General features: G+C 49.1%; 1 protein-coding gene across 1 annotated transcript; it reads right to left on the reverse strand.

Moving 5' to 3' along the window:
- Positions 1-21,455: 21,455 nt before the first annotated feature.
- LOC121977691 (geranylgeranyl pyrophosphate synthase 7, chloroplastic-like) lies at positions 21,456-22,611 on the reverse strand. Its single transcript, XM_042530139.1, has one exon. The coding sequence runs from the start codon at positions 22,596-22,598 to the stop codon at positions 21,561-21,563; it is 1,038 nt and encodes a 345-aa protein (XP_042386073.1). The 5' UTR covers positions 22,599-22,611; the 3' UTR covers positions 21,456-21,560.
- Between the last annotated feature and the right edge of the window lie 641 nt (positions 22,612-23,252).

Consider the following 23,252-nt stretch of genomic DNA (forward strand, 5'->3'; position numbering starts at 1 on the left):
AAGAAGAAGAAAGGGAAATACAGGATAAGCAAAAGCTTACAAGATGTACAATAAAAACCCTAACCCTAACTTCTTGTTGTAGCCCGCCTCTTGATCTTGGATCACCAGCAAACCTTGCTCCAAGAACTGGCGGTAGAGTGGAGAAGAATATGTGGAGAGCTGCAGTGAGGATCAGAGATGGAAGCCGTGAGTTCTACCGAGAGAAGCGCTCGCCAACAGCTATATCCTACGCCAACGGTCGGATCTCGATCGATTGGATTGCTCCCAATCGATCGGAGAGGCTTTGGATCGATCGACCGATCGATCCAGAGCGCCTCTGTGCTCTCAGGAATTGCCTGGATCGATCGGCTGATTGATCCAGGGCTTATCGCGTGAAATCGCAGCTCCCAATCGATCCACTGATCGATTGGGGGCTCTGGATCGATAGACCGATCGATCCAGCATTGTTCTGTGCAATCGTGCACTCGTTCCAATCGATCCACTGGTCGATTGGGAGGAGGCTTGTCGCGAAGACTTGCCCAATCGATCGACCGATCGATTGGGCATGAGCCAATCGATCGGCTGATTGATCCAACTCATGATTTCTCCCAAAATCAAGTCTAAAGCCTCATAAACTAACATCTGGTCAACCATGACCTGTTGGTTCATCGTGCCTAGCATCCGGTCACCCTTGACCTGCTAGGACACCCTCACCAAGTGTCCGATCAATCCCTTTGACCCACTTGGACTTTTCCTCCTCATGCCAAGTATCTAGTCAATCCCTTTGACCTACCGGTCTTTACAACTCGTGCCAAGTATCCGATCAATCCCTTTGACCCACTTGGACTTTCCAACACCGGATGTCCGATCGGCCTTGATCCATCTGGATTTCCTCGTGCCTAGCTTCACTCACCAGGACTTTCCCAATTGCCCGGCTTCACTCACCAGGACTTTCCAACCTGCCTAGCTTCACTCACTAGGTCTTTCACCTGGCTTTACTCACCAGGATTTTCAACTACCTAGCTTCACTCACTAGGACTTTCACCGGCTTCACTCACCAGGATTTCCTTCTTCCTAGCTTCACTCACTAGGACTTTCACCTGACTTCACTCACCAGGATTTCCAGTCAAGTATCCAATCAATCTTGACCTACTTGACTCTCCTTCACACATGAACAATTGCACCTGCAATCTTCATGTATTGACTACATGTATTGTCAAACATCGAAACCACAACATCAAGACTCGAGCTTGACTCAATTCAAGCTCAGTCAACACGGTCAACCTTGACCTGGGGAATATTGCACCAACATGTTTGACAATACATTCTTTAAGTTAGGCTAATCTCATAGCCTCAACCTCCTTCATGCCACTAGGTAATGAAGACGTAAGTTAAACCCTACATTCTCCCCCTAAGAGGGCGAACTCCCTCTTAGATAATGAAGGCCTAACTTAAACCCTTTCATTCTCCCCCTATTGGCACACATCAAAATAAGCAAACTCTCCCCCTGAAGAGTTACCTAACTTTGTTCACAACTTCACTTGTTGCTCACAATCCGATAACGAAGGTCTCATACCCTTCACTATCATTAAATGCTCATCCTTGAGCAGACACCCTTTGAATAACGAAGATATCCACTCTCCATTATTTTCAAATACTCAACCTTGAGCATTTCCGCGAAAGAAAGTTAACCACCTTCCAAGGTGTATGAAAAGTATTTTTCATGTCATTAAAGAGTAACTCCCCCTGAAGACATGCACATAACTTTTGTCATTGCACCAACAATGACTTGGAATCCCTAAACCTTTAGGAAACCCAAATTTAGAAGTTTTGAGGTTCATAAATTCAATATTGAAACCAAACCTCAACCTAAACCTCTATTTAGTCTTCCTTAACCAATCCATTCTTATTTTCAACATGAAAACTCTCCCTAAATGTATACAAATGTGTTTTGAGGGGTAAGGAATGGTTACCTAGACTAAAGATGCTCCAAAATACTGAAATCAGGCTTTACCAGCCAAAATCAGCATTCTCAATCGATTGGAGTTGGGTCCCAATCGATTGAACCTGCTTGAATCGATCCACTGATCGATTCAGGAGGGCTGGATTGATCGGTGGATTGATCAAGGAAGCTTCTGTTCGCGAGAAGCTTGCTCTCAATCGATCGCCCGATCGATTGAGACCCTTCAATCGATCGGGTGATCGATTGAAACTCTGAAAAAGCTGAAATTCCATTTCAGTCAATTTCAGAAACCCCTAGAAAAATCTACAAAATTCCAAAAATCATAAAAATCGTTGTAGACATTATTTAGGGCATATAGTATCATGGAAAAATAGTTTTCTAAGAAAATACTTTATATTTTCAAAGATTGACATAAACTTAAAAACTTATAAAAACTTTAGTGTTTTCTTCAAGTTTGTGTCTAACTCTTCAATGATGATCACTATCAAAAGATAGCCTTCATCAAGGTTTTCCAAAATATATTTAAAATCATTTTCAAAACCAATATCCAACCATGTTCCTTGGGCTCAATGCACATGACTTGTACATTAGCTTTCCCAATGATTGGAAAACACATAACTATGTGTTTTGATGAACCAAAAACCCAAAAGAATGCACTAAGTCAACATCTTGAGTTTTGTTCATCATCCTAATATCTCACTTGTATATAATGTGTACTCAAACACATACAAGTCACCTTATAGTTTGTGTGAGATGTAAACTTGGTTTTGCCCTAATCTAGGGATCATGCATATCTATCTAGGCATTTTGAGTTGTAAGCATCCACCAAGGATGTTACTTGTTAATAAATGTCATTAGTCCTTACTTTACAAGGAAATAAAATAATGCATAATGATGTTATGGCATACATCAAAAGAAATAATTTTCAAAAGAAAATTTCTATAACTACATGATGTATGTATAGCATGACATGGTATTTTTATATTTTTCATACTAAAATATGAATGTAAAAATAGCTAAATAAATATGATGTCATGACATATGATGGGCAAACAAAGCATGGCAAGTTTTAGCATTAATGAAACAACTAGGTTGTCTACCTAAGTATCCTTAAGCCTTAGCTAAATTAAGATTTAAAACTTAGATTGCCCACTATTTCCCAAGAAAATGCCAATAATCAAATTTTGACATTTCTTTTTCTTTTCCTAATTTGTGTCAATTTAAATTAAACATATTCCTCAAATTTTGGCACAATTTACTCTTTTAAAGAGTAACCACTTTAAGTTAAGGCATAACTTGCCTTTAATTTCCTAAGAACATACAAAAATCCCAACTTGGTAGTTCTTATGATTTTCCCAATTTATGTCACTTAAAATATTATCCAATTTATCAAATTGTGACACATTTTACTCTTATAAGAGTAAATAAAAATTCTTCTCATTTTCAAAGGTTAACAATAACCTTGAAAATGCTCCCCGAGTGTCAACTTCATCAAAGTTGGGTTAACTACCCTTCTAATCGGAGTTGACACTCTCTAACCCATCTATGGGGTAGAGAAAATGCTCCTAGGAACCCAACACCTATTGGTGCTCCTTGGATGCTCTAGGTATTCACTAAGGATAACTTCCCTAGATACCTTCTTAGTGACCTTGTTAGGCTTCTTAGAAGCCTTGGTCACTTTTTCTAGATCAACTAGGGATTGCTTCCCTTGTGACATTTTTAGTGACTTTGTTAGACTTCTTAGAAATCTTAGTCACCTTAGTTGTAAAAATACTCTTAGGGATAACTTCCCTTGTACTTTTGACTTGACCCTTAGACCTAGACTCGGTTCCATAGCTATATGAAACTCTATGGTAAGAAATTACATCCTTCTTAGTCTTAGGTTTGTATCCCAAACCTCTATGGCCCTTGGATGACCCTTGTTGTACTCCTAGACCTAGGTTTTGCTCATTTTGCCCTTTTCGGATATTTTCCATCCTTTTTAGGGTCTTTTCCATTTTATCAAGTCTTGACCTCAAGACTTGATTTTCTATCATTAAATCCTTAGTTTTTTATTTTTCATTAAATCCATGAGCATTTTTATTTTTAGGCTTGTAACTAAAACTCTTAGTTTTCTTGCCTAGATTTTCATCTACCTTCCTAACCCTAGGTGTGGTAGTTTTAGCATGAAAAGCTACATGTTTTTCTTTAATGCTATCATGCTTTATATTTTCATGGTAAATAGCATTAAAATGATATAAACTTGAATTAGCATGCTTTTTACCATTATTTAAAGGAGTAGGCTCAATAAATGATACTTTTCATTTTACCTTGGAGGCTCCCCCTTGAGTTGTGCTTCCTCCATGAGCCTTGACCGTTTTCTTCCCCTTGGGACATTGGCTCCTATAATGTTCCTTTTGGTTGCACAAAAAGCACACAATGTGCTCCTTGCTCCTATTTGTTGTGGGGGCGGTCTCCTTGAGCTTCTCCTTGCCCTTTAATGCCACTTGGTCCTTCTTCTTGGCCAATTTGGGGCGCTTGCTCTTGTAGTGCCCATGTTCCCTACACTCAAAACATATAATATGATTTTTATTTTTAATTGAAATATTTATACCTTCATGTGTAGGGATGACATCTTCTCCTTTTGATCCGGAGGTAGAAACTTCCTCTTGATCTGACAATGATGCTCCTCCAATAGATTTGACTCGGCTTGTGGAGGTGGAAGTTTCTTCATCCTCTTCTTCTCGTGACCCGGATGGGGAGACTTCTCTTTCTTCTTGACCCGGTGTCATCGAAAATTGCTCCCCCTCAATCCTAGAGGTGGAGACTTCTTCATCTTCATCTTCTACAAGAAACAAAGAGTATGCACCCTCTTTGCCCTTTTTATTGAATTCCTTTGAAGATGAAGCTTCTTGGACTTCTTCTTCGGAAGTTGAGCATCTCTCAACCTCAGAGTCCTCTTCCTCTTTATCTTGATCCAATGAGTCATCCTCTTTGGATTCTTCTTGGTTTGGTACAGTGGAGGGTATCTCATGAATCTTTGCCAATTTGTTCCATAGCTCTTTGGCATCTTAAAAATCTCCAATTTGCTCCAAAATATTGCTTGACAATAAATTGACCAAAAGCTTGGTCACTTTGTCATTGGCCTCACATCTTTGGATTTGTTCTTGGCTCCACTTGCTCCTCTTGAGTACTTTGCCCTTGGAATTTGTTGGAGCTTCAAATCCTTCCATTAGAGCAAACCATTGCTCTATCTCCATCATCAAGAAATTCTCGATCCTTGATTTCCAAAGATCGAAGCTTGTTGAAATAAATAATGGAGGCACCCTTGTATCGAATCCAAGTCCGTCTTGGAATTCCATTGAAGTTGAGCTTGATAAAATCTTTGACTTGTAGAATTGCTCCAACTTCTTCACCCTCTAGCTTTTTCCCTTTCTGGCGATGATTCCGGTGAAGAGCAACCTTGCTCTGATACCACTTGTTGGGACCGATTATGTTGCTAGAGGGGGGTGAATAGCTCGGTGCGCTCGTCATGCTCTTCGTTGCTTTTTTCTTCAAAGATGGACAGCGAAAAATACAAAGAAAACAAACACAACGCTAACACTAAGAATTTACTTGGTATCCACCTCACAAGAGGTGACTAATCCAAGGATCTACGCACTCACACACCCTCCACTATGAATAACACTCCTTTATGGTTACTACCAAAGGCGGAGAAGCCCTACAACACTCTCAGTACAAGAAGAAGAAAGGGAAATACAGGATAAGCAAAAGCTTACAAGATGTACAATAAAAACCCTAACCCTAACTTCTTGTTGTAGCCCGCCTCTTGATCTTGGATCACCAGCAAACCTTGCTCCAAGAACTGGTGGTAGAGTGGAGAAGAATATGTGGAGAGTTGCAGTGAGGATCAGAGATGGAAGCCGTGAGTTCTGCTGAGAGAAGCGCTCGCCAACAGCTATATCCTGCGCCAACTGTCGGATCCCGATAGATTGGATTGCTCCCAATCGATCGGGGAGGCTTTGGATCGATCGGTTGATCAATCCAGAGCGCCTCTGTGCTCTCGGGAATTGCCTGGATCGATCGGCCGATCGATCCAGGGCTTATCGCGCGAAATCGCAGCTCCCAATCGATCCACTGATCGATTGGGGGCTCTGAATCGATTGACCGATCGATCTAGCGCTATTCTGTGCAATCGTGCACTCGTCCCAATCGATCCACTGATCGATTGGGAAGAGGCTTGTCACGAAGACTCGCCCAATCGATCGGTCGATCGATTGGGCATGAGCCAATCGATCGGCTGATCGATCCAGCTCATGGTTTCTCCTAAAATTAAGTCTAAAGCCTCCTAAACCAACATCTGGTCAACCATGACCTGTTGATTCATCATGCCTAGCATCCGGTCACCCTTGACATGCTAGAACTCGCTCACCAAGTGTTCGGTCAATCCCTTTGACCCACTTGAACTTTTCCTCCTCAAGCCAAGTATCAGTCAATCCCTTTAACCTACCTGGTCTTTCCAACTCGTGCCAAGTATCCGGTCAATTCCTTTGACCCACTTGGACTTTCCAACACCAGATGTCCGATCAGCCTTGATCCACCTGGATTTCCTCGTGCCTGGCTTCACTCACCAGGACTTTCCCAATTGCCTGGCTTCACTCACCAGGACTTCCAACTGCCTAGCTTCACTCACTAGGTCTTTCACCTGGCTTCACTCACCAAGATTTTCAACCGCCTAGCTTCACTCACTAGGACTTTCACCTGGCTTCACTCACCAGGATTTCCTTCTGCCTAGCTTCACTCACTAGGACTTTCACCTGGCTTCACTCACCAGGATTTCCAGTCAAGTATCTAGTCAATCTTGACCTACTTGACTCTCCTTCACACATGAACAATTGCACCTGCAATCTTCATGTATTGACTACATGTATTGTCAAACATCGAAACCACAACATCAAGACTCGAGCTTGACTCAATTCAAGCTCAGTCAACACGGTCAACCTTGACCTGGGGAATATTGCACCAACAACTTTCTCTTCTCAATCTCTCATTTTCTCTTATCACACTTTCTCTCTCTTCATGTTTTCTCATCACTCTTTCTCTCTCAACATATTTTCTCTCTCATTATACTTTTTCTCTTCTCAATCTCTCCTATCACGCTCTCTCTCCTCATTTTCTCACATTACACTTTCTCTCTCTTTATTTTTCTCATCACACTTTCTCTCTCATCATTCTCTCTCATCATATGTTTCTCTCACATTCAACTTTATCTTCCATTTAATTTTTTCCCTTATTTTCTTATAAGGGTAAAAAAGAAAATTTAAGTTCATTCTGATTGAAAATATTCAACTAACCAAATATTATTTTGAGGAATGATACCCAAGCTCATACCAATTCCCATTCCACAATATTATGGTACCCATTCCCATTCTGATTCCTAGGAGAGAACCAAACGCCACCTAAGTTAACCAAACCCTCTTCCGCAATCAACTCCAATCGACTACCCTTGTCATTACACCGAGACCTGGATCTGAATGCTAAAGTCGGTGGACTTCAACTCAACAACTAATCCTTTGATCTACAGCTCCCATAGCACACATCACACCAAGTTGAATGCTTAAATCGACAAGGAAACAACGTAGCAACCAAAGCAGAATTCCAATGACAATATAGGAAGAATTTCTGCTGGAATTGGACACACTGAGATGTAGTTCGCTTCTGTCAGAAATGAATACACCCACTGAGGTTACTGGAGTTATGCCCACCTTCGCAATGTCATCCGTGGGAAGTCCACGACGCTACTCAGTGATGGAAGAAGGAGAAACTCACCATAGAAGAAGAGAAAACAACCGCCTTCCCCTTAGAATCTTCTGCTTTCGCAATGTCGTCCATAGAATACATCCATTGAGGAAGGGTTGGGAGATGGGTACCTTACCAGAGAAGAACGCTCCACCATCAAGAAAACCCTAGATCCATGTCGCCACTGTCCGCTAAAAAGATTGAGTGAAAAGGGTACTCGCCGCCGTTGCCAGCGTAGAACCACTCCGCTAGGAGGAGACACTAAGATGAGGTCGTCGTTCACAGGAGTCATCGGAGATGTTGTCGTCGCTAGATTGAAGCGGATCGCATAAGAGGAACTTGGGGTCGTTAGGGATTTGATGAGGAAGACGCGTACAATAACAAGAGAAAGAAAATGTCCCGAGCTAACTTTGCACTGTACATCTGCAAAGGTTTTAAAGGGAAATAGGGTTTTTTTCCGCTCATTCAATCTGAGCTATCCATCTTTGTGAGGGAGATGGATGAAGATCTGATCATTTGATTTAATTGATGAAGAGATGAGTGACATGGATCAAGTGACCTTCTTGCTTAAATCCAATGGTCCATATCATTTCAGATTTGGATCAAGGGTAGAGTGCTTAGATCTGAATGAAGGAATAAGATCTCTCTTGATTTGGATCGATGGTTGATACATTTTGCTTGATCTCCCTCATCTGACCTCCAAATCAAGTCAAATTTAATCTGACTTGACCCTAATCCATGGCTCTTTGGATTTTCTACAAAACCATATTAAAATATGAGATTAAATTCCATAATTTATAGGAAATTTATAATTAAGTCTAAAATGAATTATTATTTGTAAACATGATATCAACACCAAATTTATCATACGAGAAGGTAAAAAATGCCAAGAATAAGAGCCACAATAATAGATAAAAATGTTATTTATCAAAGTCTCCTCTCGCTCAGACAGAGGTTGGGGAGTTGTCACGGGAATAGGGGCTTGTTGAGCTGAAGTTGCCGAACAGGAGGAAGACTCTGCTCGGTGCCTCTTACGGCGCTAGATCAACGGCTCGCCAGAAGTGGCCGACTCTGATGGAACCACGGCCGACGCCATAGAGGGGCGTTGAGAGACAACTTGCCAGTGTTTAACACTATGTTGTTGGCTGCCGCCCGACTTCCCCCTGCTTTGCTGGTCGGATCTTTATAATGCTCGACTGGCAACAGACAGCGACTTTCTAGATCGACCACTCCTTTGGCATTGATCTCCGCATCAGCAAGCTTACACTTGTCGCTCAACAACACTCTGTTCATGATTTGAGCTGCAAAAAATAAAGAAAAATTAGTTAGATTCAAAGATGACAGGAAGAAAAATGACGTACCTAAAGGGGTGGGCGGTCATGTTCGAGAAGGACTTAGACTGAACACATAAAAGACTCCCTCCAACAGCAACATGTGGATATGATACTTCTGACCAGCCAGACTCGTGGTTGTCTGGAGGTAAGTTGGCTTGCCTTGGTATCTCCTAAACAGAGGAGGTTTCAATAGTTCTATTTGCCAACCAGTTGAAAAGACGGGTCGGTCGAGGAGACGGACGAAGAAATAATGATCTTTCCAGTGCTTATTTGAGGTGGCCATTTTATCAAAATAAACAACGCCCACTCGGGCTTGAAAAAGGAAGGTGCCCGACTCATAAAGCTTAGGGTAGTAGAAGTAGTGGAATAGGCAGGGTGAAAGGGGAGTGTTGTGCACATGAAATAGTACAATAACCCTACACAGTAGTCTAAAGGAATTGGGTACTAATTGATGTAATGGAATGTGAAAGTATCTATAAACTTCAGAGAAGAAGGGATGGATGAGAAAGAGTAGGTCGACAAAGAACTGGTCTTTGAATTAGGGAAGAAAGTTGATCGTAACTGTATAGGGGAGAGCATAAGTAGAAGGGATGATGATTTGATAATCGTCGGAAATGTGGTAAGTCAGTTTCATTTTATCAACCTCGTCACCATTAAAATCAGACGTGGTGGAGGTGTACCACAGCCTTGGGACAGCAGGGTGGGGAAGGAGAGCGTGCCATGGAATGAAGGTCAGAAATCGAAGATCAAAAGATTGAAAGGGGAAGAAAAGAGTGAGAGTTTACTGAAGAAAGATCACCGATGATGAAGCATCAGCAAGAAGTAGAAGAGAAGAAGACAAAGCACGAAGAGGATAGGTCGTGAAAAGGGAAATTATGGGCTTAAAAACCCTATCTACAGCAGCCCAAGGCCGTCCGATCAAGGGTTTTGAAAAATGAGACTTAATTCGAGTCGTTGAATTCGAAAAGCCCACCATCGCATCTAATCAAAATAGTCACCTATCACATCACACATGCAGCGGTAGGAGAAAATGACACGTGACATTCGATTACAGGTGACATTAATGAGAAAGGAGAACGCATGATGAAAGGGCATGACCAAGTGTGCTTTGTATAATGGTTAGGGATTTAAACAGTTTCCGAGAAATTATGGTGATGTCAGCGGAAATTAAAAGGCCCTACGTGGAGGTGAGCTGTTGGAGCAGAGATCAGAAGAAAGTTAAAAAATGACTAAGTATTGGCCATGATAGATCTGAGCGGTATCAGCCTCGACGTATGAATAGTCGATCGAAAGAGTGATCAGAAAGAAGTGCAAAGATGGCTGATCCTGTCTGGAAGCTGAGAAGACGAACCTGCCGGTATTACGTGTCTGGAGGGTTGACCGCATCCTCTTGACCCGGTGGTGAGCTGTCCTCTACGTTGACCAGATCGTCAGAAGTCCTCCTCCGGTCAACTGTACCTGCATCCAGCGCGAATCCCACAGATATATGAGCAATCGAATACTAATGATAGAATAGTTAACGAAATGCAGAAAAGGTACGAGATCTGGTCGTGGTGCTGATCGAGTCATCGTGCGGCAACATGTGCTCTGATGCGGCAGGGGTCCAAGGAGACGGCTCGTAGGCCGGCAATGGTAACAACACCTCGGCAGGAATATCACAACGGCTCATAGGTCGGCGTACAGCGCGCAAGCCAGATAGTGCAAATGACTCACAAACATGGTAATGGTGTGACGAATGAAATACCACGGCCCGATGGCCGGACATAATCTCGGCGCGATGGCTGGAAGAAGCAAACCTGAGTCCGCCGGATGGCGGCTGTCCTGTGGGGCGACGGAGGAGGCTATCCGGAGGCGTCTGCAGCGGCACTCGCAGCCACTATAGGTTGCGGTGGGTGTCGGAAGGAGCGAGGGTAGCGGCTATCGCTGGAGGCGACACCCCCTGTAGGCGTCGACATCGGCGGCAGCGATGGGAAGCTTCGATGGCCGCTGGTAGGTCGTGCAGCACGAGGCCGACCGGACCGCGCCGCGCCAGGCGGCCGACGACGTCGAGGCTGCGGGTGGCGCCGTGCAGGTTGCCGGCGAGGACGAGATCGGGGGCGGCCGCCGCGACCGCGGCCTCCGCCTGCGTCGGCAGACGCAGGGAGGCAGCAGCGTGGAGGAGAGGGAACGGAGTAGACGACAATGCCTCTCCACTGTGTTGACGTGAAGAAAACCGGAGGAAAGGAAGAGGGGGGGTCTGCAGGCCGCTGGTCTCGGAGCCGACGAGGGATGGGAGATGAAGCCCCCTCCTCTCCCTGCCGACGTCTCCTCTCCTTTTTCACGAACCGGCTCCCAAATGCCCCCCTAACCCTCCACCTCCTAAATGACGCTGGGCATAGAGGGGATTAGGGAGAAGAGAGGGGGCATATGCGTCATTTAGGAGGTGGAGGGTTAGGGGGGCATTTGGGAGCCGGTTAGTGAAAAAGGAGAGGAGGGGGCTTCATCTCCCATCCCTCGTCGGCTCCGAGACCAGCGGCCGGCAGACCCCCCCTCTTCCTTTCCTCCGGTTTTCTTCACGTCAACACAGTGGAGAGGCATTGTCGTCTACTCCGTTCCCTCTCCTCGCCGCATCCGCCGCACCTTCGCCGCGCTGATGAACGAGACCGGGCAGCGGATCGGCATGCATGACAGCCGCTGGTTCAACCCGAACGGCCTGCCCGACCCGCGCCAGTGGACCTCCGCCCGCCGCCGCCCTTTCCCGACCGGGGGCCGACCGCTGGCACAGCTTCCGGCGGGTGCTGCCGCTCCCCGGCAGCCATCACTACTGCATCACGCCGCCTCCGGCGGCTATGGATACCACTGCCGACGCTCCAGGGGGCATTGACACTTCTACCAGCGGCCATCGGAGCTTCCCATCGCTACCGCCGACGCCGACGCCTACAGGGGGTGTCGCCTCCAGCGATAGCCGCTGCCCTCGCTCCTTCCGACACCCATCGCAGCCTATAGTGGCTGCGAGTGCCGCTGCAGACGCCTCCGGATAGCCTCCTCCGTCGCCCCACGGGACAGCCGCCATCCGGCGGACTCAGGTTTGCTTCTTCCGGCCATCGCGCCGAGATTATGTCCGGCCATCGGGCCGTGGTATTTCATTCGTCACACCATTACCATGTTTGTGAGTCATTTGCACTATCTAGCTTGCGCACTGTACGCCGGCCTATGAGCCGTTGTGATATTCCCGCCGAGGTGTTGTTACCATTGCCGGCCTACGAGCCGTCTCCTTGGACCCCTGCCGCATCAGAGCACATGCTACCGCACGATGACTCGATCAGCACCACGACCAGATCATCCATCCATCCGAGGGCGCCCCCCTGGGCCAGGGTACGTTCTCGTACCTTTTCTGCATTTCGTTAACTATTCTATCATTAGTATTCGATTGCTCATATATCTGTGGGATTCGCCTCGAGCACCGAGGTACCAGAGGCCGGGGCGACCCGGTCGCTGGATGCAGGTACAGTTGACCGGAGGAGGACTTCTGACGATCTGGTCAACGTAGAGGACAGCTCACCACCGGGTCAAGAGGATGCGGTCAACCCTCCAGACACGTCATACCGGCAGGTTCATCTTCTCAGCTTCCAGACAGGATTAAATTGGCGCCGTCTGTGGGAACGCGCCTGATCTGGAACGTGAAGATGAACGACGCCAGATAGTTCTGCCATCCTCATGACCACGGTCAGTTTTTCCATTATCTATTCTCGGTTAGTTATATGATCTGTATTAGTTCTTCAATGGCGAAGACCCCCGAGCCGATCGGCCGGGCGGATTATATCCGAGCTGCAGGCTCGATCGCGAAGACCCCCGAGCCAATCGGCCGGGCGGATTATATCCGAGCTGCAGGCTCGATGGCGTAGACCCCCGAGCCGATCGGCCTCCGAGCTGCATGCTCGATGGCGAAGACCCCCGAGCCGATCGGCCGGGAGGTTTACATCCGAGCTGCAGGCTCGAAGACGAAGACCCCCGAGCCGATCGGCCGGGAGGTTTATATACGAGCCCGTAGCTGCTACGGGCTCGATGGCGAAGACCCCCCAACCGAGCAGCCGGGAGGATTATATACGAGCTACGGGCTCGATGGCGAAGACCCCCGAGCCGAGCAGCCGGGAGAATTATATACGAGCCAGGGGCTCGATGGCGAAGACCCCCGAGCCGAGCAGCCGGGAGGATTATATACGAGCCAGGGGCTCGATGGCGAAGACCCCCGAGCCGAGGAGAGCGACGGCAGGCGGCTGCCTGGAGGCGGTGCCCGCTGTAGTCGCCGATAACGACCACTAGAAGTGTCGACGGCGGTGGCGGAGGTGTCGGTGGCTACTGGAGACGCTGACGGCGGCTGTGGTAGCCTTCGGAAGCGGCAGTGATGGTGGGGGAGGCCGGTTGCAGCTGGAGGAGGTGGCGCTGGCCGGAAGCGACGACCCCTGTCGCTAGAGGTGGAGGCCTGGAGAACTCACCGTGGTGCTTGGCGGCGGAATGCTGCTCGAGCGAAGAAAGGAAGAGGAGGTGGCGGCCAACGATCGGCGCCGGCGAAGGAGCAGACGATGCTGGCGGTTAGGTCGCGGTGGCGTGGAGCCACGGCTCGATGACGGCGAAGCCGTGTGATGCGTCGGCAGTAGCGGCGAGAGGCACCGATGTCGAGAGAGAAAGGAGGATGTGGCCCTAGGACGCTCGATGGCGAAGACCCCCGAGCCGAGCAGCCGGGAGGATTATATTCAAGCGATCATCACCGGTTTTGGACTAGTTCAGCGGACCAGCACATCATATATCTATATCCCCCGTTCGGGGTTGAGCGGCCTTCACTGGTCACGGACCAGATTCATGATCATCTATCTCCCCCGTTCGGGGTCGAGCAGTCGTCGTGGCCAGGTATCTATTATTCCGATCGACATCAGTTCGATCGCACGCTCGACATCGTTCATCCGGCATCGATTTCCGTTCCTATGAGTGCTTGGTCATCGCCTTTGTGGTCACACGCACGACATCGTCCATCCGACATCTATCCGTCCGATCGACATCATTCCGATCACTCGCTCAGCATCTTCGTTGTTGTGTGCCCAGCATCGTCATCGCTTGCAGAGATGTTTTTGTTTCTCATCCGGCTTCTCCGCGATCGCGCACTCAGCATCGCTTATCCATTCAGTCTATTCGTAGTCCCTCGTGTCGCTCGGTCTGCTATCATGGCACTCACCACTTGATTGTTGTTTTGGCACTCGCTTGACGTTGTCGCTCGCTCAGCATATTCTGCTCGGCGTCTATCCACTTGATTGGCATCACTTCGATCGTCCGGTCGGTATCTTCGCGACTGCGCACTCGGCATCGGTCCAGTTTTCGACTTGGTCTGCTCGGTATCGTTACCATCTCCTGTGGCGCCATTATTATAGTGACCGCTCGAGGGACATTATATTATTGGTTCAGTGATTGGGCTTTTACATCGAGAGCGGTTCAGCTCTTTGCGATTGACTGTCCAGTCAGTCGGACTAACGCCTCCTTCGACTAGACTTGAAGGGGAGGCTTGTGATGCGGATAATGTTGGGGGCAGAGAGGGAATAAGGAGGAAAAGAAAGGGCAATTTGGTCTTTTGGGATGTTAAGGGTTTGTATTGAAAAAAGAGGTTTTTTGGGAGGAGGAGGGTTCGTGATCTTTTCCGCCGCCAGCCATCAAGGAGAGTCTCTCTCCTTCTCAAGCTCTCCACCGGCGCCGACGAAGCCGCCGGCGCTCCCTTCTTCTTCTCCTCTACCCTCCATTACTCCGGCCTTCTCATTCCAGCGCCGCGGCCTCGGGAGGTTTTAAGGGGGGGCTCCGGTATGCGTCGCCGGGGAAGGGGGAGGGTTCTCCTTTTGGTCCCCGTCGCCAGCGACGACGGAGACACCGGCGCTTTCTTTCCCTTCTCCTATACCCTCTTCCCTTTAGCTTCGTCATTCTAATGTCGCCGTAAGGAAGAGGAGGACGCCTTTCGACCGACGTCAACTTTGTAGATGGGAGGTCTCCCCCTCCACGCCTACGGTCGCCGTTTTCTCCTCTAGCCGGCAGATACCTCCAGTTGACACCTTTGTCGGTCGCTGCCTGCCGGAACCGAGGCACTGCTTTTCCTCTAGCCGGAAATCTCCTCCGGTTTGGGTTTCCTCATGCCTAACCAGTGCGATAGAAGTGTACACAGATGGTACCTTCGTTATTGCCGACGCCGACGCCTACAGGGGGTGTCGCCTCCAGCGATAGCCACTGCCCTCGCTCCTTCCGACACCCACCGCAGCCTATAGTGGCTGCGAGTGCCGCTGTAGACGCCTCCGGATAGCCTCCTCCGTCGCCCCACGGGACAGCCGCCATCCGGCGGACTCAGGTTTGCTTCTTCCGGCCATCGCGCCGAGATTATGTCCGGCCATCGGGCCGTGGTATTTCATTCGTCACACCATTACCATGTTTGTGAGTCATCTGCACTATCTGGCTTGCTCGTTGTACGCCGGCCTATGAGCCGTTGTGATATTCCCGCCGAGGTGTTGTTACCATTGCCGGCCTACGAGCCGTCTCCTTGGACCCCTGCCGCATCAGAGCACATGCTGCCGCACGATGACTCGATCAGCACCACGACCAGATCATCCATCCATCCGAGGGCGCCCCCCTGGGCCAGGGTACGTTCTCGTACCTTTTCTGCATTTCGTTAACTATTCTATCATTAGTATTCGATTGCTCATATATCTGTGGGATTCGCCTCGAGCACCGAGGTACCAGAGGCCGGGGCGACCCGGTCGCTGGATGCAGGTACAGTTGACCGGAGGAGGACTTCTGACGATCTGGTCAACGTAGAGGACAGCTCACCACCGGGTCAAGAGGATGCGGTCAACCCTCCAGACACGTCATACGGCAGTTCGTCTTCTCGCTTCGACGGGATCAAATTGGCGCGGGGAAGCGCACGATCCGGAACGTGAAGATGAACGACGCCGATAGTTCTGCCATCCTCATGACCATGGTCAGTTTTTCGTTATTTGTTCTCAATTATATGATCCGTACTAGTCCCGAAGGCCCGTCGATCTCCGAGGTTTATATCCGAGCCAAGGGCTCGGTCAAGGCCCCCGAGCCGATCGGTAGGGAGGTTTATATTCGAGCTGGGCCGGGGGCCCCGAGTGATCGGAGGTTTATATCCGAGCCAAGGGCTCGGCAAGGCCCCGAGCCGATCGGGCGGGATTTTGTCCGAGCCAGGGCTCGGCCAAAGGCCCCCGAGCCGATCGGGAGGTTTATATCCGAGCCAGGGCTCGAAGCCGAAGGCCGGGAGGTTTTTGTCCGAGCCAAGGGCTCGAAGCCGAAGGCCCCCGAGCCGATCGGCCGGGAGGTTTATATCCGAGCCAAGGGCTCGAAGCCGAAGGCCCCCGAGCCGATCGGCCGGGAGGTTTATATCCGAGCCAAGGGCTCGAAGCCGCCCGCGAGCCGATCCCGGGAGGCTGTCGGCTCGAGCCAAGCGGGACGCGGCACTCATGGTCGAGATCCGGAGGTTTACGAGCCAAGGGCTCCGGGTCCCCCGAGCCGATCGGCCGGGAGGTTTATATCCGAGCCAAGGGCTCGAAGCCGAAGGCCCCCGAGCCGATCGGCCGGGAGGTTTATATCCGAGCCAAGGGCTCGAAGCCGAAGGCCCCCGAGCCGATCGGCCGGGAGGTTTATATCCGAGCCAAGGGCTCGAAGCCGAAGGCCCCCGAGCCGATCGGCCGGGCGGATTATATCCGAGCTGCAAGCTCGATAGCGAAGACCCCCGAGCCGATCGGCCGGGCGGATTATATCCGAGCTGCAGGCTCGATAGCGAAGACCCCCAAGCCGATCGGCCGGGTTTGAATTAGCCCTTAGGGCCGTCTAGCCCAGACGTTAAACCGTAGAGTCGAACCGGCGACTATAAAAACCCCGGCTTGAAGACCGTCTAGCCCAGACGTTAAACCGTAGAGTCGAACCGGCGACTATAAAAACCCCGGCTTGAAGACCGTCTAGCCCAAACGTTAAACCGTAGAGTCGAACCGCGTATAAAACCCCAGCTTGAAGACCGTCGAGCTCCGACGTTAAATATCGAGAGTCGAACCGGCGACTATAAAACCCCGGCTTGAAGACCGCTACATGGACGAGTTTATCAGATATTCTATCTCCCCCGTTCGGGGTTGAGCGCATCAGTTATTTCATCTCCCCCGTTCGGGGTCGAGGACCAGCTTCAGATATTCTATCTCCCCCGTTCGGGGTCGAGCGGTCGGCACTGGTCGAGGACCAGCTTCAGATATTCTATCCACTCGGCATCGTCCTATTCAGTACCACGCGATTGCCAGGTCGACATTTCACGATCGTTCGTTCGATATCCTATGGGCTGCGCAGTCAGCACTTTCATAGCCGTCCGACCGGTATCGCGCGACATCGTCCGCCCGGCATCTATCCGTCCGATCGACATCATCCCGATCGCACGTGCGGCATCGTCCGCCCAGCATCTATTCGACCGATCGACATCATTCCGGTCACACGCGCGGCATCGTCCGCCCGACATTTATTCGATCGATCGCCATCGTTCCGGTCACACGCTCGGCATCGTCCGCCCGGCATCTATCCGTCCGATTGACATCATTCCGATCATACGTTCAGCATCTTCAGTGTTGTGTGCCCAGCATCGTCATCGCTTGCAAAGATGTTTTTGTTTCACATTCGGCATCTCCACGGTCGCACACTCAGCATCGCTTGTCCGCTCGGTCTACTCGGCATCAATGTGTCGCTCGGTCGGCATCAGGTCATTTGACTTGGTATTATTTCTCGTAGCTCGCTCATAATCTTCATAGCCATCTGGTCAGGATCTCTTGGTCGTTTGCTCGATCGCGCCGATCGCTTTGCTCCACGCCGCCCGAGCGTCTACTCGATATCACTCGGTCTCGCTCGGCGCTTGATCGATTTTTTGACATCCGCGTGGGCAGCATTATGAGGAGTTCAACGATTCGGTCGATGAAGTCTCAGCGATAGACTGTCGAGTCAGTCGGACTCACGCCTCCTTCGACTGGACTTGAGGGGGAGGCTTGTGATCCGGATCACAGGAGAGGGCATAGAGGGAATTAGGGAGAAGAGAGGGGGCATATGCGTCATTTAGGAGGTGGAGGGTTAGGGGGGCATTTGGGAGCCGGTTCGTGAAAAAGGAGAGGAGGCGCCGCCAGTGAGAGGAGGGGGCTTCATCTCCCATCCCTCGTCGGCTCCGAGACCAGCGGCCGGCAGACCCCCCCTCTTCCTTTCCTTCACGTCAACACAGTGGAGAGGCATTGTCGTCTACTCCGTTCCCTCTCCTCCACGCTGCCGCCACCTCATCTCCTCGCTGACGCAGCCGCCACCGGGACAGACCGCCGCTAGCTGCAGCGGTCGGCGGCAGCTCGCGCTTCCATTGCTGCCTCCGGCGTCTGTCAAGCCGCCATTGCCGCATCCGGCAGCCGCTGACGACTCCAGCCCTCTCGTCGGTCGTCGCCGCCTCCTTTCCCGACCGCAGCCACCTTCACCGCAGCTGCTGGCGCCACCTCCGACAGTCGCTACTGCTTCCAGCAGGGGCCGACCACTGGCGCAGCTTCGGTGGGTGCTGCCGCTCCCCGGTAGCCATCACTACTGCCTCACGCCGCCTCCGGCGGCTATGGATACCACTGCCGACTCCGGCACTGACACATTTCACCTCCATCGGAACTTCCCCATCGCCGCCGACGCCATCTGGGTGTCGCCACCACCTTCCGCTGCCGCCTCTCCGACACCCACCGCCTTATACTTCTGTTCCTCCGGCAGACGCCTCCGGATAGCCTCCTCCGTCGCCCCACAGGACAGCCGCCATCCGGCGGACTCAGGTTTGCTTCTTCCAGCCATCGCGCCGAGATTATGTCCGGCCATCGGGCCGTGGTATTTCATTCGTCACACCATTACCATGTTTGTGAGTCATTTGCACTATCTGGCTTGCGCGCTGTACGCCGACCTATGAGCCGTTGTGATATTCCCGCCGAGGTGTTGTTACCATTGCCGGCCTACGAGCCGTCTCCTTGGACCCCTGCCGCATCAGAGCACATGCTGCCGCACGATGACTCGATCAGCACCACGACCAGATCATCCATCCATCCGAGGGCGCCCCCCTGGGCCAGGGTACGTTCTCGTACCTTTTCTGCATTTCGTTAACTATTCTATCATTAGTATTCGATTGCTCATATATCTGTGGGATTCGCCTCGAGCACCGAGGTACCAGAGGCCGGGGCGACCCGGTCGCTGGATGCAGGTACAGTTGACCGGAGGAGGACTTCTGACGATCTGGTCAACGTAGAGGACAGCTCACCACCGGGTCAAGAGGATGCGGTCAACCCTCCAGAGACGTCATACCGGCAGGTTCGTCTTCTCAGCTTCCAGACAGGATCAATGGCTAAACTGAATGGCAAAGCTAAGCGGCGGCTCTAAACCCTAGCTTCTCGATAGACGACAGGAGCAGTGAACGACATAGCCAAGCGACGATTCTAAACCCTGAAACACTAGGTCGGGATGAAGAGTGACAGAACATACTAACAGTCTAGTCAGTTAGACTTATAGCATCCTTTGACTATACTTGAGGGGGAGGCTCATGATACGGTGATGAAAAAGGGCCACAAAAGATGGGTCAAAGTAGGAGAGAATAATAGACATGGAGGTTAAAATAAAAAAATAGTCGAAACACAGGTCCCCCGGACGGGTGTAGTGGGCCAAACAGGATACACGACCTAACGAACATAGCTGTTCCGACGGCCGATTGCAGGGAGCCTATGATGGTGGCCAAAGACAAGGCATAAATCCTCCGACCCACATCCTGGCTGGACTCCATGGTCGGTCAGATGAAATGTAGCCCTTTGATAATAGAAAGGCCGAATAAAGGGAGATAGATCTGTTCAGTATGATTGAGCGGGAACGTCCTAGCCGAGCGACCTCCAGTTGGTGCTCGATCGACCTACAGTGGGATCCACCGACGTATCTTATCATATCCTTTTGGAGGCTTGTGCCACTGATAACGGAGCATGTCCAATAGCCAGACTATCCTTTAGAAGCTTCAGCCTATCACATCATGGATTGTATGCTCGCTTAAGGAAAGGTGTTAGGGATAATTTTTTATTTGTCTTTTCATAAGACGCTTGGAAAACATGCATAAACACTACATCGACACTATAAAAGGGGGTGGGTTCCCATCTACAAGCGGAGGTATGTGCAACTTTGTTATTCAACACATTCTTTGCTACAACATTCTTACTATTCTCCATTGTACCGAGAACCGACTTGAGCGTGTCGGAGGGCCAATACCGGGAGCCCCTTCTCGGCTTGGTACTAATGCCTTCTGTGTTGCAGGACCACATGGAGTTGTCGTTTAGTCAACTCCACAGTCACATCCCCAGCTTGTCATCTTCTTCACTTCCGGACAGGATGAATATATATTAGTTGGATGCTGAATTTTTTAAAAAACAACCTATCAAATATTAATGAAGTATTCATTTTAAATATAATAATTATCATATAAAAATATTAATAAATTTAAATATATGTTGATAATTAAATTATGAATAAGGTGTGGATGGATTGAAGCTGAAATATTGTTTGATGTTGAAATTATATCATTTTAGTGTGAAAACTATATTAAGGCTATATTTGGTAGGAGGCAATCTACCTTATAATGTAATCAAGATTATATTACAATATTTATTATTTTGTTTTAAAACTGTATCTTGTTACCGACGGTGCCACCATCTGATTGTCGTCGCTCGCCGCTGTCGGTCACCGACATCACAGAATATTTTTATCATTTTATAATAATATGAATTATATTCTTTATAAAAAAATATTAAATACCAAATAAAAGAATAGAATCATCCTTTTAATTAAAAATTAAATATATTACTAAATATAGTAATGTAATTAAGATTATATTACATTACATTGTATTATAAAATTTATTTCAAATTTGATTATATTAGTACTCCTAATTAAATGTAGCCTAAATATGATGTTATGGATTAGAGATGATCTAATCAAGTTAGAGTAGTCCAATCCACAAGTAATTAATGTCATCTAAAACTTTTGTTGGGTAATTTCAATTAGAAGAGGCTCCATTTTCAACTCAGAGAGGTCCAATAAGATTATAATAATTCTCGTATCTTTGGAAAGAAAACTCCTTGGTGGATCCTATTAAAAAAAATTTATTCAAAACTAGATAGACAACCCCACAAAGATTACAATATTACACATGTATTATGATAAATAAATAATATATACTAACTAGGTCTATCCATAAACAAAAACACTAAATAATAATAATAATAATAATAATAATACATTATCATTCACATTAACTGCTATATTACGAACAAGCACACACTTCAGATATTGTAAGAAACCATGACAAAAAAAACCCACAAATTTATTGATTTTATTAACGGACATTTAAAAAAGGCACAAAATTATCATTTTTAGATTTTAATAATTTAATCGACCAATTATGGCATGATTCAGTTATGGCGGTGGGCGATGTAGCGGGCGAGGTGGCGTAGCGGCCGCGCTCTGTTCCTGTCGAACCCCTGCAGTTCCTCCTCCGCCTTCGCCGCCAGCTCCTCCGCCTGTAATAGCGCCTTCTCCAACCCCATCAGCTTCGGGTACGTCGCCTTCCCTTTCGCCAAGTCCTTCCCGGCCGTCTTCCCCAGCTCCTCCGACGTCCTCGTCACGTCCAGCACGTCGTCCACCACCTGGAACAGAAGACCCACTGCCCGCCCGTACCTCCTCAGCCTCTCCACCTCTTCCTCCTCCGCGCCGCCAATTATTCCCCCGCACGCCACCGCGGCCTCCAGCAGCCTCGCCGTCTTGTGCAGGTGGATGTACTCCAGCACCTCCAGTCCCACCTCCTTGCCCTCGCACTCGATGTCCACGACCTCGCCCGCCATCATCCCCTCCGCCCCCGTTGCCTTTCCCAGCTCCGCCACGGCCCGGAGGATCCGCTTCGGCGGGACGCCCGCCGTGGCCTCCGCCGCGTGAGCGAAGGCGAAGCAGTGCAGAGCATCGCCCGCCAGCACGGCGACGCCCTCTCCGAAGGCCACGTGGTTGGAGGGAAGCCCGCGCCGGAGTTCGTCGTTGTCGATGCAGGGCAGGTCGTCGTGGACGAGCGACATGACGTGGAGCATCTCGACGGCGCAGGCGAAGGGCATGGCGGTGGATTCCTCTCCGCGGACCAGCTCGCAGGCGGCGAGCGTCAGCACCGGGCGGACGCGCTTTCCGGGGGCCAGGAGGGAGTAGCGCATGGCGGCGAGGAGTCGCTCCGGTTTCCGGAGCGGCAGCGCGCGGTCGAGGGCGTCGTCCACGCGCCGGGCTTTCTCGGCCATGTACCGCTTCAGGTCGAACAGGTCGGTCTCATGAGCCACCGCCTCAGGAGCAGAGGAGGCGCATCTGACTGCCGGCAGGAGGCGGCGCGGGCGAGCGGAGACGCCCCACGACGGAGACGAGCAAGAAGTCATCACCTGAGCAAAAGCCGGGAAGCAAACAAAGGCGTAAGCCATGATACCGCTCCTCGATCACTTCCGCTACGTGGAGGAGAAGCGGCTAACGAATATATAATATGATAATATTTTAAATAGTTTATATTAAATGGACGTCTATTTGAAATTGACTTTTATTGCGTTGATGGTGATTTTGTAAACGATGGCTCCTTTAAATTTTTTCTCCAAAAAAAAAAAAAAATTAAGCAGACGGAAAATGAGAGGCTTAGAAAAACAAGTCGTACCCAATTTTTAAACTGGGACCGTTTCAGATATGCAAAAAAACGGCGCCTACATGAAAGAGATGTCAAGGTGGTCAACTCAAGCATGTTCAACGCGAAATAAAAATAATAATTGCAACGTGCTTCACGGTGGCAAACGAAATCAAAATAATTGTTACAACGCATTATACGGTGGCAAAAGGCGACGTCAGTCTGTCTACAAAATATATGAAAAAAATAAATCTTCATTACTGGATCGAACCGTGACTAGTGTATGGGAAAGAATAGAACCGGACTATTAATATTTTCAGATCTCATAATTGTAATATCTCATGTATTAATTAGTTGTCCGTCTGGAGGGATCAACTGTAACGTGCTTCACAGATACGAGTAGGTGTGTTTATTATGCAGGTCAATTAATAAACTGATCTAAAATATTAATTAGATAAATCGT

This window comes from Zingiber officinale, chromosome 4B (assembly GCF_018446385.1).
Source record: "Zingiber officinale cultivar Zhangliang chromosome 4B, Zo_v1.1, whole genome shotgun sequence".
Classification (NCBI taxonomy): domain Eukaryota; kingdom Viridiplantae; phylum Streptophyta; class Magnoliopsida; order Zingiberales; family Zingiberaceae; genus Zingiber; species Zingiber officinale.